Source organism: Myripristis murdjan, chromosome 9 (assembly GCF_902150065.1).
Source record: "Myripristis murdjan chromosome 9, fMyrMur1.1, whole genome shotgun sequence".
Classification (NCBI taxonomy): Eukaryota; Metazoa; Chordata; class Actinopteri; order Holocentriformes; family Holocentridae; genus Myripristis; species Myripristis murdjan.
The window spans coordinates 13,948,042-13,969,197 of record NC_043988.1 but is presented as its reverse complement, the minus strand read 5'-3'; the positions used below and the strand labels follow the sequence as shown (position 1 = coordinate 13,969,197).

The 21,156-nt window shown below is 43.9% G+C and overlaps 1 protein-coding gene across 8 annotated transcripts in view; it reads right to left on the bottom strand.

The window, feature by feature from the left end:
* rtkna (rhotekin a) overlaps positions 1-21,156 on the bottom strand; it is a 66,213-nt gene that overhangs the window by 30,283 nt on the left and 14,774 nt on the right. For 2 of the 8 annotated variants that reach the window (XM_030059953.1, XM_030059954.1), the window contains exon 1: positions 295-756. The exons of 3 other annotated variants lie outside the window; for them this stretch is intronic. In XM_030059953.1, the coding sequence (XP_029915813.1) occupies positions 295-468 (174 nt within the window). In that variant the 5' untranslated portion in view covers positions 469-756. Of the gene's footprint in view, positions 1-294; positions 762-13,204; positions 13,750-21,156 lie in introns of those variants that run through there. 3 more of the 8 variants (XM_030059958.1, XM_030059960.1, XM_030059959.1) reach the window with 3 other exon arrangements.

The window sequence follows — 21,156 nt, the reverse complement described above, 5'->3', positions numbered from 1 at the left end:
TCTACAAAATATTAATGGAGTTTGGCTCAGTAAACTGCACATGCAGGCTACACTTAACCCTGTAAACAGCTATGTTTTGCTGAACTGCCCGGGTAGGAGCTTTCCTTTTATCCGCTGCGCATTGACACATTGTATGATCACCAATGTAACGTGATTTGACGCCGAAGAATTAAGTGTGACGCGCACGGTAGGCACAGTGTCTTAAAACTGGCTGGCATTTTCCACTTGATCTCAAATGCAACACGTTCCATATCTTACAGCAATAAACGTTTGATACACAATAACAAGCCTTACCCTTTGATTCTTTGAGTTATCCATCTTGCTCAAAGTGGAGCACGCCGCTTCCCAACTCTCCAAAACTGGCAACACGGGCGCTTTACGCAACACCAAGGTCCATGCAATGTCCCGCACACCCGGTGAAATATCTAACTCAGGTTTTCCCGTGGCAGCGCATCCATTTATACCCATGAAATATCCTCACAACGTCTGAAAATAGCTGCCGGTTCCTGCCCTTAGAAGTTTTTATGGATCTCTGCCGTCCGCGCAGCGAGCACTAACCATGCGGCAGTGTGGGAATGGTAGCGGTCATGTGTTTGACTCTGTCGTCGCGCTGTCCTCTTCACAGGAATCATTATCACTGTTGTCGTCGTCCTAACAGCTCCAGAACTCCAGTCCAGACTCTCATTTTTCTTCTCTCTCTGTCTGTCTGTCTCTCTCTCACTCTCTTTCTCTCTCACACACACACATACCACCAGCTCCGGGGTGGATAAAGACTGACCGATGGATGGACCAACCGAGAGCCGTGTCTGAGGAGGCGGGTGCGTGCGCGTAATCTGCGTGTGACTGCGCGCAAGCCAAAGGACGTGGATTGTGAGTTGGGACAGTGACTCCCAAACTGGGGCCCAGGGACCTTCAGGGCTCCTCGACTAGGATCCCAGGAGGTACCCAGCAAACTGAGAAATAGTTTAATTTCATTCATCAGGCAGTTGTCACGATGAGGGATTGTATTATAGGATTATATTCTGATCAGTGGTTTCACACTCCCCTTGTTCCCCCACTTGTTGCCAGGACACCTCCTCTTATGCAGGAGCCTAATATAAAATAATCATAATCATAAAAACATAAGCAGATGGGGTAACTTATCTTACATGCGGCTCATGGTCTAATATCATTTGAGAGAACTTGACTTGAAAACGATTTGGCCACCTTGGGTAAGTCTTTTCTTTGAAGGTTGCAAGTGTGTCAGCAAAATCCACGGTGGCCTTTCTGTGCCTACAACACCCACAGTGGGAAAAAATGCATTTATCAACTTATGACTCAACTTAAGAAAAAAAAAAAAGAAAAAAAAAAGGCAGTGGTCCACACGCATGGCTGAGCGCAAGGCACGACAGAAATCTCTTTTTGTCCCTGTGTTCGTCTTTTTTCTTCCTTCTGCCTGATCCAAATGAGCAGCTACACTGTATGTTTACGAAATGCATCATCTCTGCACTGGTCAGAAAAAATGTAGACAATAGAGGGATATGAATTGTGGTGATTTGACGTAGGATTGGCATTCATAAATGTATAATTAGGTCTATGTAATTCTAATCATAATTAAGAACTAGTGAACATACATCAGAAAATTATGATGCGATATCAAGCCTGATGACACCATCATGTGCATAAATATTACCCGCAAACAGCCCATACACGTAGGTGTGATTCTATTAACGGAACAACTTATCATTCCTGGGAAAATAAAAATCTTCATTCATCTCCCTGCCTGCCTGCTTATTACCTGGCCTTATGGGCACGTTGGGAAGTTGTTGTGCACCGAAGCGCGTCGCCTTGTCTGCGGGTGATGTATGAGAGCGATTTGTGGGCAGGTGGAAACGGAAAACGCGGATGAGTCCCGCTAGAATTAAGTGTGGGAATAAGCAGGGGTCCAGTGGCTCAGCTGACTGACAGCAGGCTGTGGGAAATCCGCATGGCAAACTAATAACAGAGTGGGCATGGAAATAGTGTGTGAGCACAAGGGCAGCTTTATGAAAACGCACCTCTGCAGGACATAACTGCAAGGTTCAGGCGATCAATATTTCTAATATTTTGACATTTTCCAAAATATCTACAGAACAGAATGTGTAATCTTGGTGAGGGATGAAAAATCAACAACACAGGCTTTGCTGTGTTGCTGTTTGTGGGTGAGTTGAGAGGTGGAATGGGATATAGATCAGAGGGAGAGATGCAGCAGATGAGGTGTAGGAGGATGGGGATGGAGGAGGCGAGAGAGAGAGAGAGAGAGAGAGAGAGAGAGAGAGAGAGAGTCTGTGGGAAGGCTTGGCTTTGCATTAACAGCAACAGACCAACAAAGTCCATCTCAACAGTGCAACAACACATCTGAGCATCTGGCCGTGTGGACGCAGCTCCTCACCTCTGGCTAAAGATACTGCATGAGGAGAGCCTTTCCCATCATGCTTTGTGTCATGGTAACCACCTCACCAGTGAGAGCAGAGGACACTCCCACAACTTGACTGAGAGCCAGAGGCAAAACAGCTAAACACTGACACCAAAAAAAGTCAACAAACATTACAGAATAACTGACTTAAAGCTCTCCCTCTCTCCTTCCCGCTCTGTATGTGTGTGTGCAACAAAAACAAGATGAGCCCTGATAACTCAGAGCTGTAAATATCCTACAGTTAATCAGATTAAGGTGCAGCCAGAGAGCTGCTGTCAGAGACTAATTTACACTCACAGCTCACTGGAGGATTCAGGAAACTACACATGTGAATAGCAATATCAACACACGCATGAAAACAATGAGCAGACATAGAAAAAACAGCACAAGGTCACATGATGCACCTCCACTCGTTAACTCAGAATATTTCCATGGCACGTATTGACTAAACAACTCAGACTCACAATCTCTGGAGGTAAAGACATTCCTTTATGACCAAAAGCCTCAAAAATAAACCTAAAATCATGTGATCCCATGATCACCATACACCACAACGGGTGCACTTCAATTTTTCTCAGGTTCAGTGACTCAGTGAGGAGCAGCTGAGTGAATGATAACATCATTCCCAGCGGTATTACCCTTCATTCCTGAAGAGGATGACAGGACATTCCTTGAGCCAGACTAACCTACCCAGGCCTCTCCCTCCGAGACCAACACACTTCCTATTGACTTGCTATAACAAGAGCTCTTTTCCTAAACAAATAACATCTCTCTTCCCATCTTTGCTGCAACTGTATCCCCCCCAAGCTCTCTTCCTTCCTCCATATACACACACACACGCACACATCATAAGAAGTTCTTGTGGCCATTTTTCTCATAACAGGACATCTTTCTTCTCTATTTCTGTTGAATTATTTAAATGGAAAGTTATTTTTAACCTTTATGCAACCTTCACCATTTCTACAGTGGCCTGGAGGGTGAAACTGCAGAGCAGCTGGGGGTCTCACACATCCACGGGCTGGACACATGGGAGCTGCTCAGTGCCACCGGGCTTTTACATCTTGCATGGACAGCTCAACTGGTGCAGATTTGGGGTTCAGTGCTTTTTGTTGACAGTAGTTGTTAAAGGAGAGGTGAGCATTTCCTCATTCACAATCCCCCACCCAGTTTTCCCCAGCTGGGAAAGGCATTTGGGCGGGTGACCTTTCAGTCACAAGCCCTCTTCTCTAACCTTCTGGTGGCCGCTTCCATATTTAGACTATGCTCTCTGTTAAGACTGCACAATATTTACAAATAAATATATTGCCATTACTTTGTAGGGTAATGCAACTGTGATATAAACTGCAAAACAGTAGAAAGATTTTTCAACATTTTACATTTTTTGGCTGACCAAACTGAGAGGTTGCTGAGGATATGCTCTGTGGAATTTAATTTATAGGCCAGAATGTGGGCGCAAGCACCAAAATGCCATTTTTAGAAGTTCAATTTGCACTTGTAGACTATTATAAAAATATATGTCAGATACAAAAATAGATGAAAATAGCATTCATCATCATAATATTGAAGACTGTATACAAATTACATTCAGTTACATGATGGGATAGTTATTTCACTGCTGGCAAGCTAGAGAAAACTAGCCCCTGGTGTTACACAAGTTAAAACAACAGCGATCATATTCAACAGCTATATGTAGTGCTAAGACTGGCTGGCATTTTTGATGGATGTCGCAGTAACAGCTGATCGTGAAACAGCTGTGGTCGACTATGAGGACACGACCTCTACAGTATGTATGTGTGTGTGCATATATATGTCTTTATAGGCTTATAATAGGGCCTCAATCAACTTACGTGTCTAACCCAACAGCCACATGTGGCCAGTGACTGACCAGTGACACCGTGTCTAAGAGGGGCTTGGCATTGCAGGGGTTAACAGGGGTCTCCAGACCAGCTAGTTACCTGTCTCAGCCAATTATATTGAGCCGGTAGCTCCTCAGAGCCAATAGGAACCCTGGTCCATTTCTGCGGCCAGCTGCAGCAATGGTAAGTCAGTTTAACCTTTTCATCTCCAAGTGATGACAAGATTAGGATTATGAATGCTAACATACACACTCTTTTGACCCCTGATCCAGTGGATCGGGGGAAAGGGAGGGGAGGAAGGAGACAGAGGGGAGGAGCGGAGGCAGCAGAATGAAGAAAAGATTAGGTACAGCAACAGCACACACACCGCCTCTCCTGATGTGGCCTTCAGCTTCTGACCCCAACTCCTGGTCATGACATCATCGGGCTGGAGGGTTTTTTCCACTTATCTCATCTTAATGAGACAGAGAGGGGGTTTTTTGAAGGGGAGTGGTGAGGAGACATTTTGGGGGGTAGAAACAGCTCAGTCTTGCCTCTCAACACCTTCTCCCTGCAACAGAAAGAGGCCCCTTTTAACAACCATGGCCCTGTGCTCCCTCTCGGCCCTAAAGCCCACAGCTCCTGCTGACCTGACTCTAAACCCCCTGGGATTCCCCTTGAGAGCTTATGTGTCTTTGGCATCTTAGACTTCCATAACAGCACCATCTATCTTCTCAAGGCTGTAGATCCACCAGCAGAGGCCATTTAAAAACTTGAGCTGGACTTGGATTCCTGTACAGACTGACATGATCAGCATGGGCGTCTTAAGTTTCAGAGTTTTATCAGCAGCATTTGAAAACCCACTGCTTCCTTAATTTGATGGATTTCCTGTTGAAAAAGGCTACAACACAGAGGCTTCTTTTAAAGGGGCAAACCAACAGCAGTTTTTAATTGATTGTAGTGGTGTAACAGTTCAAAAATGTATTGTCTTTGTTGGTTGAAAATTTTGCTCACGCCTACTGGTTTAGCATGTGATCACCACTGAGCATATACTATTTTCCAGGATGTAGAAGTAATGGGAGTTAGATTTTTTTTTTTTTTTTTTTTTTAATTCTTTGGCATTTATTGTTAAATAGCTGAATATTCTGGAACAGAAAATTAGCTAACAACTTTCTCATTTCATTATAACTTTAAAATATAATTTGCCATTTATGGGTCTCGAACAATGGTTCTGAGAATAAGACAAGAAGAGAGAGACAGTAAAGGTTTAATTATGATATATGACAAAAAAAATAAATACATCCTTTCTTGTCCTTGGTGGAAGCTGAGTGGGCTCTCAGTCAGAAGGCAGTCCTCCAAATGCTGACAGAGTTGGTCCACCTGCCACATAGCTCCCAGTGACACACACACACACACACACGCAGCAACTCATTGGCCAAGGCTCCTGCAGTGTGCTATGATTCAATTAGACACTCTGGTATGCTGCTGACACACACACACACACACATACACGCAAATGCAGATGCTCATAAACACACACAGCCCCAAAAGACCTAGCCCTGAGTCAGAAGGATGCTGGTGCTGATGCTAATGCTTGCACTTCAGAGGAAAATGCAGCAGGGACTGGTTTGTTTGAATGCTGGTAATTGTTTGTTTAGACACTCCTTGCCTTCTATCCGTCATCCTCTCCCTGCCTACCACCTACTCTTTATTCAAGGGCATTCACCCTGAGAGGTGAGAGAGAGGTAAGTGGAATTGAGAGGCACAGATTATCGAAGAGAGGTAGACCTATAGAAACAAAAAGGTACTGTGCATTCTCGCATAAACAAACACCCACACATACATATGTGTCAGCACAGGCATCCAAATGAAAGCACCATCAACACATAAAGTCACGTCTTTGACAATAAACGCAATACACACTGTGCATGTTTTGAGCACACAATTAAAACACACACAGTAAATTACAGCCATATGGGCAAACACAAAGGCAATATCTACAGGCACAAATAAACACAGCAGAAAATGCCATTTAACACAAGTGTTTATACACATGTTCAAAGAAAACCATTTGATTAAATAGTCTGCACTGCCATGTTCAGATGTTTCTACTAGACATTTTACGAGGGAATGCAACAATTTTAATATCTCCACTTGGAGCTGGTGACTTGTGAGCGTGTTGACACTGCAACTCGAACACAGATTTCAGTCCAATCTGTGCCAATTTGAATAATGCCTGAGGTCTCAATTCAAATGGCTGAAGTGGCTCCACTTCTCTGTGCAGCTGCTGCAAACAACCTCAAACTGCTATTGCCAAAGTGTCTTTGTGAGCACGCTGGTGTAAGCAGAAATAGAGGAGAGGAGGGATTAAAGAAAGGTGAAACTGAAGGTTGAGATAAAAGAGCGTGGAAATGAGGACTGAAGGCTCAGAGAGAAGAGAAAGAGCACAGAGACAGGAGAGTACAGCAGAGTGAAATTATCAAATAGTTTCAGGCAGAGATAGTGACACAAAAGAGAAAGAGAAAGAAAGAGGTGAATGACAATAAAGGAGCAGGCAGGGAAGGTGCAGGGAGACAGGTTTGCGCTCCAAGTAACAGCAGCTGTCGGTTGGGACTTGGTATTTTCTCCTCCTCGCCCCTCTGGCTCACGGTTGCTGTTTTCCAAAGGAAGCTGGCTCAAGCCGCGGCATCTGACTGGTTCCTGCTCACACAGAGTGGCTATTCAGACCTGCCCCGCTCCTAACTAACCACAGCATGGGCGACAGCCTAGGCTGGGACAGAGGTGGTGGGGTGGTGAGGGGGCGTCAGGGTTTTTCCCAGATGGGAGTACAGGGGTCTGGAGCCAGTAGACTCAGGCGAAGGCTCCAGGGATTAGAGGCTGAAGGAGAAGGGAGAGGAGCTGTGGTGGGACGGGTGAGGGTTAGGACCTGCATGTTGGCTTCTGAGAGGGAGAGGAGGGCTTGGCAGGGAGTGATGGGGGTGTGTGATGCGATACAAAGCCCCCTTTCTCCACTACCTCATACACACCATGCCTGCTCTTGGCATACACCACTGGGAGAACTGGAACATATTGTAGCTATCTATGGTATGGATGCCAAACAAACACATACACTAACATGCTTGCATGCACATACACATACACATATACATTCATACACACACACACAACAAGCAGAGTCAAACCAAATTAATACATAAAAACATCTGGGTATTTCCATTCATTATGGGCAACACAAGAATACTAATGCTATTCAAAGTGAAATCCAGGGAGCCAGACCTTATGTCTTTAATTAAATCAAATTAGTTCTTCTGCAGAACTTGATTATATAGCTTACAGTGTGGGCTTAGTACTTGTTACAAATATTTACACATACACTCTCGCAAACACAGAGACATGCAGACACACACACATACACACTTACACACATACACACACCAGCTCAGCAGGGTGCACGGTGCGATGAAGTGGTCTGTTGTGGAGGAATGTGTGTGAGGACTGTGTGTATCCTGTATCACAAGAGACCTGCTGCTGTTAGCTTTAGCACACCTTCCACTGGAGCAAGCAGCTCTGGTCTAACTTAGGCTACCTAAACAAGCTCGCAGCTGAACTAACACGCTCACACATACGAACACACTTACAGATGCGCACGCACGCACGCACGCACGCACGCACGCACGCACGCACGCACGCACGCACGCACGCACGCACGCACACACACACACACACACACACACACACACACACGGCACCTTCAGACTGCTGACTGGATCTTTATGCATTGATACACTGATAAGGATTATGCTGAAAGTTAATTCAGTGTGCAATGAAGTAAAAAAAAAAAATGAATATGTTAATAGTAAAAGTAGAGGATTGAAGAAGAGAGAGAGAAAGTTGAGATAAGAATGGGGGAAAAAAGAGTAGAAACAGTAAAAATGCAAGTCAAATTCAGGGGAAGCAGTGTAGGCAAACCAGGGGACTGGGTGTATACAGATGCACTGCTTTACTATCCCAGTATAAAGCAGATTAACTGGCCTCAAATTCATCTTCACAGAGGACATTCATGAATCCAGCTGGACTGTGCTGGAAGATAATGGTTTGCTGTCCCAGTTCTGGCAGGGATTAACCAGTGTCAGTTTGGCCTTTGTCCCTCAGGACTTCAGTGCATATAGAAAGCATGAGCTCTAGAGGTGTAATTGGTCTGGATTTGGGAGACATCTGTGACCAGGCCTGATATTTGAAATGCATCATACAGAGATGTACAAAGGTGAAACAGCCTCAGTTACACAAGACAAATGTAGCTAATGTGCAAGAGGGAAAACTTAATCATGCAGAAGAGGGCGCATCTGCACAAGTATATGATTGTAACTTCAAATGGAAATTGTATTGATCTAGGTTGACATGTGTTCCTGGTGATCGTCCGACTGAATGAATCAGCCTTGAGATCGGCACTATGTATGAAGAGAGGCTTTATAAATACCCGCCAATGATGACTGAAGGCCCATGGTGTATACAGTGTACAGAACTATCCACGGCATGACCACAGCTAAGTTTAGGATTTGGGAGCGTGTGAGAGGTCAAATATGAGTCCCGGGTGAGGCAGCAAGAAACTCCCACCTGACCCCCACGTGAGCTCACGGTCAACCAGGGTCGAAGGTTGAGCTACCATGTCAGGGTCGACGTGTCAGCCTCTGAATACTTAAATGAAAGGCTGTATTTTACCCACCTGATTATTAGTCAGTGCCACTACACCAGACTAATACCACAATAATATTCTGAGGGATGACGAGGTGCTGATCTTGATAATACAGTGAAATCTGAAGCATTAAGAGGAAGGGATGGAAAGAAAGAACACTGGGGAAATGTGATGGATTGTTAGGATTAGCTGATATAGGAGTAAATTGATTTAAGATTACAAATCAAGCGAAAACAGGCTTACAGGCTCAGAGAGGAAAACAAGGACTGTTGAAACGTGACTTCTTTTTTTTTCACATTTAAAACTCATTTGTTACACATGTCAGCTCGTGTTAACGTGGACAAAGTGCAAACCTGGTGATAGATTACGATTCAGAAAAACCTTTATCGATTCCTGCAGGGGAAATTGCCTTGTCACAGTTGCTCAACAAGCAGTTAAGAAAAAGAAGTAAATGAGTAAAAAGGTAAAAACTACCACAAAATTAAAATAGGAATAAATACACAATCTGTTAACAGAAAATTGCACAGTCCGGTATGTGCAATTGTGCAAAAAGGAAAACACATGCAAGGTAGATTGTCAGTATTTTAACACTAAGGCCATAATAACCATAATGTGCAATAGCAATAGAACTATTTTGGGAATAAACAACTGACCCAACAAAACCGCCCAACAGCAAAAACCCAAAAGGGAACTAGGAGTTAGCAATAATGGCATGAACAGAGGCAATCAGAGCTGAAGCAGCACTGTGGCAGTGAGCATAAACACACACACACACACACACACACACACACATACACACTCAAATTATGGTACTTACAGAGACGCAGTTTGTCACATAACATGATTCTCTAATTTAATGAAATGCTCATGACAAATCCTGCTCTCATGACTTGAGCAAAAATAAATGATTTCAGATACTTCTTAACAGATGTACATATTCGAGCCTGCATTCGACAATCTATGTAATCCATGCCAGTCAGTACAGGGCACAGAGGCCAGTCTCCAGGCTATTATTAGACCAGGGGGGAAAGTGTCCATCTACGGCCCTCTGTCTGTCACAAGGGAGCAGGGGACCAGACATAGTGACAGAGACAGAGCAGGTAAGGAAACATGGACAAGGAGGAAATAACAGAACGGGAGAGACAAAAAGACATGCAAGACTTGGAACACCATTTCAGAGGCTTGGATTAGAATAAGCAACAATGAGACTCCTTGAGCTACAGGAGGTCATGACAAACTCAGTAGCAAGAAAGGGCCAAGGAGCCTGGGAATATGAGGCTGGGTTAGTGACACAGAAGATATAACCTCTGAACCGCTGGAGAGCAGATGCTCACCCAGCCTGAACCTTCTCCACTAGCAGCTGCGTGCATCAGGGCGACAGGAAATGGTGTGTATGTATGTGTGTGTGTCTATTAATGGCAGTTAGGCTCTATGACATCATGCCATCACTTCCAGTGGGAGCCACTCATTACACATGACCATTTCCTGCTTCCCATCAGCCACCTCTCCCCCCCTCACTGCTGGGGAATAGAGCATTCCAAGAGGCGAAAGGGCTTCCCACTGTACATGTGACTGAAAAGGTGTTTCACCGACTGTCTTATGGGCCTCGTAACATAGGAGGGGAAAAGAGGAAGGAAAGAAAAAAAAACAGCACAGAGTCAAGAATGCAGTCGCTCCTATTATAAATGGACTTGTTAAAACCTGAACAGCAGAAAGGAGACTTCCTAGGCTGAACCTAACACAATGACTGTTCTCCCTCTCTGACACAGCAATTATATATGCCTGAGGAATGCTGAAACTTCAGTGCTTAAGACATGCATGATCTTCCTTTTTTTAAACAGCAGAAGTTCATACTTTCTCAAATCAATTGCTGTCTTACCAGCAGCTCTCACATAAAAACAGCAACAAACAAGCTGAAATCTTGTAAACGTTAGGGGGAGAGGAGAATGGGGAGGGGGGGTTCAGTCAGATACTGCTGCAGGGAAACACAAATAAAGGAGGAGAAAAGGGTTTACACTATAATAACAGCAAGTCACGATGATCCAAAAGGACATTTATGAAACACCCTGGAGCAAAAACATCCATAGCTAGTGCTCAACGGATCTTGCTCTGCAAATGCTGGCTGAAATTACAGTTACGCTGTGGGCCGAGAAGCTCGGCCACATACAAAGAATCCCTGTTTCATAAACCCTCCCAGGCAGAGGGGAGATGGGGGTTGGAGGGACGGGGAGTGAATGAGCCAGTGAGCAAACAAGTAAGAGAGTGAGTATTTTGTTTAAAATGTTCAGATGAGTTGAAGATGTTTTCACGAGACTGCAAGTAAGGACTCTTGAATCCTAACTGGTTGCTGCACCGAGCGGTGACAAAAAGGTGTAAGGAGTATAGAAAACTGTCCTTCAACCAGAGGGTGTGGGCTCAAGACCCCGTGTGGGAAAGCATGCACCCTGCTGAAGTGTCCTTGAGCAAGACACTGAATCCCCTCCAGCTACAGGGGAGCTGCTCTGTAGCTGACCCTGATCTTTGACCTCTCTGTGGTGGGGGGAGGAGTGAGAAGAGGGTCTCCAAAAGGGCTCCTACTATTATAATTGCACATTCCGGTCCAAGCAAAAGTGCGTTCCAAAATAAAAACCTAAACTGAGACAGCATTCTACCTGAATCTTCTCTGGCTCACACAGACGGAGAAAAATGCCTGCTATTTACATTCCAACACAGCACCCTAGATTCAATATTCAGACAAAGTGGCATTTTGCAGTCTGTGTCTGAGCTGTAAACAAGTTTCTTCGTCAAAGGAGGCTCTGTGACAGGAACTAATAAGCTGATTAGAGCCCGATTGACTTGTGGGTGAAGAGACCTCGTGAGGGCTGGTTAGCGACAGTTCAGCTCAAGATGAAGTGGCTGGTGCAGCTTCAGAGAGAAAACAGAAATCATCTTAATGTGCTATTCTTGAGCAGAAGAAAGAAGCTTGAAATTTGGTGAGAGTTTGGTTGACCGATCAACAGTGAGGAGAGTCTAAATTTCTAACCCCATCCTTAGAATGAGACGGGACTGGGATGCACACAAGCCGGGGGGGTTGACAAATGTGTGGGTGTTATTTAATAGTCATACATCTCCCTTCTCGCAGCGTGATAAAAAGCCAAAGAGACCACCTGGCCCTCTTTGTGACACTTGGCACAGACCAAGGAACAAAAGACAGACCTCACACATGAAACGGTGCCAAACTGCCAGCGGGCAGAGGGTATACCACAGTGATATCACCTCTCATACACTGCTCACTCATGTCCCACAGAGGAGGACTACTGGACTAGATTCCTGTTGCTAGTGAGAAAAAAACACAGCCTGTCTCTTACTCTCCTAATACACAACAGCTGCACTGCACAGAGCCAATATCTTCTCAGATAATAGTGCCAGAAAAAGGAGTATATTTGAATTTCCCTTTGATATTACTGTGCGATTTCAACCGGCCATGTGTCTCCTCTTCCCCTCTACTCCATTGCAAATGTGATGGACGCACGCTTCAGCTATTTCCTCTGGAACTATGAAAGGAGCAGCATAGGTACGCGTTGAGAATAATTTTATTTTAAAGTGAAGTTTTGGTGCAAATATTGTTTGGAGAGGCTGTCTGTGAGAACACAAAAGCACATGCCAAAAGACAAACAGGCACAAACACTTACACGCACCCATAGGGACTTATGAGTCCCATATGTGCAGCTGTGGACTGTATGTGTGAACCAAGGTTTGAAAAAGGAGGAGGGGGGGTTGTTTTCTGTTTGCTGTCAGTGAGAGCTTTGCCATCTGTAGAGAGACAGATCACACCAGTGGAAGCATGACCTGTTTGTCACATAGAGAGATTCTTCAGCTACACATCCATGGCACAGCTGCAAACTTGCTCAGCTAATTCAATGATGCACTGTACTCCAGGAGGGGGGATACCAGTCTCAAAATAGGTTCCAATTCGTTTGCCTGTTTGCAGTTAGGACAGTGAAAGAATTAAGATTTGTGACTCGAGACAAACAGAGTCTGATGCAGCCAGCTATCACACATGCCTCACTTGACTAACTTTACACCTTCAAATATCACTTTACTGACACACCCAACAACTTTGGGTTGAGTACAAGAAGAAGTTGTGGTAACAGTCAACACTCACACTGCCGGCTAAAATAAAAGTGTCCGGGGCGAGAATGCTGCAGGGAGACAAGTGATGGTTATCTGCAGAGACCGCTAGAAATGGAAACTGACTGTTACCTGTAAACTGAGGGCAATCTGACGAATGTACATCATATTCAGGTCCTCCAATATCCACAGTTTTTCCTCCATGTTTGCGAATTTATCAATTGGCATCCTTTGGAGAAATATCCACAAATTCCTCTTGAGGTTTAAGTTAATGATAATGAGGAACAAACTCCAAACCGACACCTACTGGGGTGAGAAAGTTCATAACGACGGGTTAAAAGAGCAAATAAAACTTCTGAAACAGGTCCCCCTCCGACGATTCAGTTGCGAGTTTCCTGAGTTGCGCGTACAATCAATGCGTAAAAGTTGAATCCGTCATCCAAAACAACTGCCGCCCCAGGAAAACAGGCAGAGGTGGTGAGTGTATGACAGCCAGCATGGGCTACACTGTAATAACCCTGTCCATAAAAATTCCCCCAACTGGTTCTCAGCGCGTATTCTTCTTCTCTACTTTTCTCCAGGCAACAAAGGTCCTCTCAAACACCCACAGTCAACACCCAGCAGCAGCTGGGAAAGAATGGCCCCTTTTAAAAGGCAGTTCTCCTCTTTGTGTCCCTGTGTCCCGACTGTGAATACCGTCTGTCCTCTGTGTGACAAGAGACCTCTCCACAAAAGGGCATCGCCTCTGCGGGAGTGATCGGCACAACTAGTCCACTGTGCGCGCCCTGACGCTCCTCCACTCCGCGCTAAATTAACCCCTACGACGCGCTTCTGGCGATGGTAATGAACACAAGAAAGGAAAAAAAAAGAAAAGAGAGATTACTGTAGTAGCCTCCACGCCCTTTAAAATAAACAAATAGCAAATACCGCGCCGCCACAGGAGCATACAGCCGGGTGGGGAGCTTTGTTCTTTTTAATGGCTTGATAATAAATTGAGAAATTATAAGGGTGTCAGATGGCGGTCGTTAAGAGGGCAGGCAAGACTAAAAAAAGAACATCAGATGGTCTATAAGTTACAGTGCAATGTTCATTAACATTTTACATGAACTCTATTTTTTCTCTCTAATTGAAACAAGTGAGATATTCTGCCAGCGAAGTACGATTATTTTCGTTGTTCAGAATTTAGTTAATTTGTTTAATATATTTTAGTGTCAATATCTTGCAGTGAGGCTGGAGAGTTGATACAGACCCCATAAAAAGAACATGACCTCATCTCATCCCATGGGACAGGTCTCTTAACTTGTATTAGGAAGAATGAGAACATAAAACTGAATAATATTAAACCACTTATTCATAGCTATTTTTGCAGTGTGTACTTCAAATGGCCAAATTTAAATCAGAAATTTGGACTAGACAGGAGGAGACAGGCGTTAGTGGGTCACAGGGTTAACAGCGTCTTGGCCAATTCAAATGCATATTTCATATTACAGATCCCTGGTGCCACAGTCATTTAAATCTTTAATGGCTTATCCTTTTAACTATTCATACAAGTCTATCCTGGCAAACGATGGATCTTCAGAATGTGCGTCAGCTTTCACATTCAGTGATAGCCCTCAAATTTACAAAGACATTATAAAGCAGTCATCAAAATATGCAATTAACCAATTTCTTTTTTTTTTTCCTTGTCAAAAAAAAAAAAAAAAAAAAAAAAAAAAAAATTACAATGCACAGTGATACCGGAGGTCTGGACGTCCCTTCCAGCCTCCATTCACATCAGCCTCATTCAGTGTGTTTCCCCCAGTGAGTTCTGGGAACCCAATAAACCAAAATTTACTCCACTTGACTTTCAGCCATAGGTTCTGTTTCCTCTGCTGAAACATGATTAAAATCTTCTTTAGCTCTGGAAAAACTTACATGAAATGTAGGAGTGCCGAGACCCACTCACCCTCTTCTCTCTCCAGTGTTAATCCTGGACCTGAAAACAGCTGTTGGTGTGTGACTGTGGGAGAGAGAGTAGCTGTCTGAATGAGACTGTGTGTATGTGTATGTGTTTGTGTGTGTGTTTGAGTGTGTGTGTTGCGTGTAATCTTCCCTGTGGCGTGGGAGAGACAAAAATGAGCAAACCACAAGCCGACCCCTCAACAGGAAACTGGCGTTATTTTGCGCACTGCTCATTGAGGCAAATGAGGTAAAATACATTCACACACACACACACACACACACACACACACACACACTCTTCTTGTATTCCCAATGTGTGGTCCAGGGATTTCCAGACGGGTCCCTGAGGTGATTTCAAGTGGACTGGAGGCAAAAGGCTGGAGAAAATACTTTAATTTTGCTGTTATTTCACTTCTTACAGGTTAGCATTAGGAGAGAATGTAAGACTCTTGTGATTATAGGTTTCTGTGTCCCAGCCCACCTGTGGTAGACAGTTACAAGATTATGCAATGTACTCCATAATTAACATCTTTGATGGGGTTTCTAGGCCACAGTCCTCACAAATATGAGCCCTGGAGTAGTGTAGATCAATTTGGGGCGTCCCCCTGTAAGCTTATCATGAGAATATTTGGGACCCCTGCACATACAAACCACAAGTATGTTCTCACCCACCCCATACCCGGGCACATTCAGCACTCCATCACTTAAAAACACGTCCTCTAAACTCTTTTACACTCCTTCACATAAAGTGACTGAGTGAAGGCAAACAGTGAAAACAAATGAGCTGTAAAAGCTCATTCAGCTCAGAGGACTGGAGCGAGGGGCAGCGGTAGCAAGCGGGGGCATTTCCCCAAAGAAAAGCCTCCACCCTCCCAAGTTTAAATCACCCGGCTAATCTGTCTCAGACACCAACATACACACAGAAAGAGAAGAGATTTATTGTTTCTGAGGTGGAAAAGAAGGTGGAAAGAGAAACAGCTGAGGTGAACGCACAGGAGGGAGGGTGTTGGGTGTTCACCAAAGCATTCTGGGTCTCCAAAGTGTGTATGTGGATGTGAGTGTGAGCGCACGCAGCGTGCACGGGTCGACCCAGATCCAGTCTGCAGGGTTGGGCAATATGGCCAAAAACATATATATCACAAAATCCTTGACTGAATACCTCACTATTGATATTGTGACAATAGTTTAAGCATGACTTTGAGCTCTTTCATGAAATATTTACACACCAGAGATTTTCGATCCTTTTACTTAATGCAATAGCGCTTATGCCATATAATGATATTAGGATAATCCTTGATGATATCTAGTCTCATTTCACAATATCATTGCAATTTCAGTGATGTATATTGCCCACCCCTACCCAGTCCCCTCCAAAAGTCAAGCTGACATGCTGCTACACTGGAAAAATACTCAAAGGGGCCACTTATCAAAATCTCAAACCACTTGAACACTACTGTGTTAACTCCCCTATTAATAGGGTCATACGGAGTTTGGGATGACTCTTGAGTGGCAACAATTAATAAAAAAAAAAAAAAAAAAAAGGCAATTTCACCCTGTTGACACTGTATTCTCACTTTTGAATGGCTAGATGTGGTTGTTTTATGCTAATTAATTAGAGTTAACAGAGAGGAACTGGCCTCACTGAGTAATTGACCGTGTAATCTTTGTCTGGGCAGCAATGTGATCCAGGGAAATGTTAGATTTTTAAACTGTATTGAGTGGAGCCAAACTAGGTCGACCAGGCGTACACAGTCATCAAATCAATTTGACTGCTAATAATGTCTTTGAAAGAAGCAAAGAAGAACACAACGCATCGGGACAACACTGCATTCATGTTTGAAACATAATACTGTGACTTGACAAGTTAAGCCTCTGTGTACATTTGCTTTATTATACCGGCAACAATTCATTGAGGCAGAACATGGCGGAGACACGAGCAGGTAAAACCTCCCAGCACCGAAATACAAAGACTGACACCTTATGACAAAAGCCCAGAGGCTGAACCATAACAGCAAGAAAACAGCTATTATCTCAATGACAGGGCGCGCTGCAGCAGGCAAGTGAGTATAGTTCAAACACAGAGCGCCGCTGTTACCTGGCCAAGTGCCACTGAGGAGGAGGCAAACTCAGGTATTCAGCCATGGTAGATTAGTGGTTAGTGGAGAGGCCTAACAGCCAGAGCTGACTGGGATTTTGCTGTGTGTTAATCATAATTACCTACTGAGGGATGCTGGATTAGCAGCTAGTGACAATAAAAGCTTGGTCTGACTGTAGCAAGGCCAGATGTGCTAATTGGCTAACACGAGGGAGGAGTGAAACCGATACATTATATAATGCAATCAGTTCACCCAGAGGCACCTCAGAGGTTGGATCACCATGTTGACTTGGGCAAGAGAGGAAGGATTAAGTACATGGAATAACAACAGGATCATTTGTTCCAGTAAAGGAGAATGAAATGAGGATAAATGATCCCTCCCCCCATTACACACACACAAACACCTTCGTTCCCCGTTTCCTCATTGTGTCAGCTCAGGCACGGGCTTGCATTTTGTGCTCTGAAGGGAATGGACTGCTTTTACAACAATACCCGGTGTGTTCTGTGTTTCTGACCGGATGTGCAGAGGAATATGGAAAACTTCCTGTCAGCAGCCTTTATCAGCCGGCTGAGACACGCTGGGGTCAGCCTTAGAGACTAGCGCTCAATCAGGTGAGGAGAGGTGATTTTCATTATCAGGTGGAATGGAGAGGTGAAGAACGAGGACGAACACCTCAACAATAAGGCTTCCAAAGTAAATGAGACAAAAATGTCTCATAGGTTTTGCATTGCAGTCTCTTTTTCCTCCCACAAATTCACTGAAGAACTGAGGAAATACTAGAAAAGCTAAGAGGGGTCACCAGACTCCTTATTCAGAGCAGTCCTCATAAAGAGGCAGTTCAAATAAAAAAAAGACGATCATCCACTAAATTGATCATCTGAAGAGTGTGAACAAAGCCAACAGGCCAAAGATCATCATAAAAACGTCATTTTTAACCTTTAATCAGTGCAGTCTTCGAAGGCAACGTCACCCTTGTCTTGAAAACTGTAGGCTCAAGTGCTAAAGGTTAAAATCTGTCTCCAGTCAAGCAGGCAGTCTGACAGCAGAGCAGGGCAGGGAAACAGAGAAGGGCCCCAGGCCAGCAGGGGCCCTGACCACAACAAAGAACCCCGACTGTCATCTAAACCCAATCTGAAAACTGAACCCCACCCACGCCATGCCTCCTACACACTGACCGGGACATACGTACACAGACAAAAACCCAAACTTGCATATACAAACACACCCAAGCATAAACAGACGTATATAAACTCTAGGGCCCGTGCACACATGATACACAAACACACACGCATACACACACACACACACACACACACACTGTAGCTGTGGCAAAACTGTCTCAAATTATGAGACACAGCTAGAGTTGGTCAGTCTGTCTGTTTCATCATGACCAGCAAAGCATTGTTCCTGGCATTATATCTCATGGAACAGGAATGTTATTGTTATGACCTTTTTTATCACTGTAATTATAAACTCACACTTGCTCTTGTAGTGGTTTTTACCCTGCACCCCCTGGGTCTCTCAGATCTGCTCGGGCTGAGAGAAAACAGCTTACAAATCAAGACAGAGGCTGTTGATGATACACTGGATACGGATACACTGCTAACTACAACAATTTCACTTTTATTTATTTGGCTAGGTTTTTTTTTTATCTGTCAAGAGTACTGATTTGATTGATTGAAGTTAAGCCATTTAGACTTGAGCTGATAAAAAAACATGGACTATGCATTTAGAGTCATGAGAAAAAGAAAGTTCACCCTCTTTCAGGTCTATAGTTTCACACATCAGGACATAATAATAATAAACAAAAATATCTGGTTCTTACCAGGTGCTAAAATTAGGTAAATCTAACCTCAGGTGTAAAACAACACACAACAGAATCCACCATGTCATTATTTATTGAACAAAAATTCAGCCAAAATGCAGAAGCCATGTGTGGAAAAACTAAGTACTTAATAGCTTGTAGAACCACTGTTAGCAGCAATAACCTGAAGTAATCGTTTTCTGTATGATTTCATCAGTCTCTCACATTGTGGTGGAGGAATTTTGGCGCACTCTTCTTTACAGTGTTGCTTCAGTTTATTGATGTTTGAGGGCATTTGTGTTTGCACAGCTCTCTTAAGGTCCCGCCACAACATTTCAATCGGATTGAAGTCTGGACTTTGATTTGGCCATTGCAACACCTTGATTTTCTTTCTTTTTCAGCCATTCTGTTGCAGATTTGCTGGTGTGCTTGGGATCACTGTCCTGTTGCATGACCCAGTCACAGCCAAGTTTTAGCTGCTGGACAGATGGTCTCACATTTGACTCTGGAATACTGATTGACTCAATGACTGCAAGGTGCCCGGGTCCTGTGGCTGCAAAACAAGCCCAAATCATCACCGCTCCACCATGTGCTTGATGGTTAGTATGAGGTGTTTTGGCTGTTATGCTGTGTTTGGTTTTCACCAAATATGGCACCGTGTATTATGACCAAACACCTCCACTTTGGTCTCATCCTGTCCAAAGGACATTGTTCCAGAAAGCTTGTGGTTTGTTCAGATGCAACTTTGCAAATCTAAGCCATGCTGCTATGTCTTTTTAGACAGAAGAGGCTTTCTGTTGGCAACCCCTCCAAACAAGCCATATTTGTTCAGTCTTTCAATTTGTGTCATGAACTTTAAATTTTAACATGCTAACTGAGGCCTGTAGAGTCCTCCATGTAGCTCTTGGGTTTTTTGCAATTTCTCTGAGCATTGCTCGGCCTGACCTTGGGGTGAATTTGCTGGGACGTCCACTCCTGGGAAGACTGGCGACTGTCTAGTAGAAACACCTCTCAATAAAATGCAGTCCAGTACATCAACCAAACATAGAACTGAATGAATACTTCTACTACTGTGACAAAAAGAAAACCTGGGCATTATGGGCATCATAGAAGTAAACTTTATCATGAAAGGAAACTTTATAGCAAGACATTTGTATTGGATTCTGTTAGCTTTTACAGGTGGACCTAATAAAGTGGCGGCTGAGTGGGTTTTGTAGGCTTTGTACAGCACTTTGGTCAGCTGTAGCTGTTTTTAAATGTGCTCTCTAAATAAATTTGACTTCAAACCAACCCTTGGCAATTTGCACTATGCAAATTGGTTTAAAGTCAAAGTCAAGGGTTGGTCTTCCTTCCACACTCCATGTTACACTGAACTAATCCATGTCATGTGACCAGTACACAGCAATTCATATGTGAAACATTATTTTGCCTTCTTTGCTGAAAAACAAAATCTCACCATCAAAGTTACAGCATAAAGAGCAATGATAAAGGAAGAGGCAGAGCTGAATTGATTTATGCTGCTCACATACTGTAGTGAAATTTGGTTGTCTCAAAGCACCAGATTACAAATCAGAGCCTGTAAAAACATAAATAAAAGGGAAGGCTGCTAAGATGTGAGATGTTTACGTGTACTGAAGATAGACATAGCAGGTGAATCACAGGTGAACGTCATGTAATATGACTCATCTGAACAGTGCACAGACAGAAAAACAGCAGCTCCCACTAGTCTGCTAGGGGGAAAAAAACATCAAGCTCCATAGAATTGAATATTGTAGCTCTTGAGTTACATAGTGGTGCTGGAGTGGGTGATGGGTCACACCTGTTTGACCTGATGACAACATCATGTGATGAGGTGTAAAACCAGACCTATCACGCAGAAATCCCCCTGGAGGACAGTCAGACCTCAGTTATAAGGCATAAAATATGTGTGCTGACAGCTTCACAGTAATAAATGACAGGCAGACGCTGCTTAATGACAGGGCAAATCCCGTCACAGGTCTACCTTGTTGTATCAGTTTCATCCTGTGATGTCTTGAGTGACTGGACTCACAGTTATTATAAAATATAGAGGATGTTATGACGCCTTTCCTGGAGTGCCTTCTGCTCTACTTCAAGAGTCTACAGCTTTCTAGGAATACAGTGGCCAAAATTTGGGGAATGTTGGGAAACGAATGCTGGACAGGAACCCACCAATCATGCAGCTGTTGTTTTTGTTCCATGAACAATCCCATATTAAAGAAAAA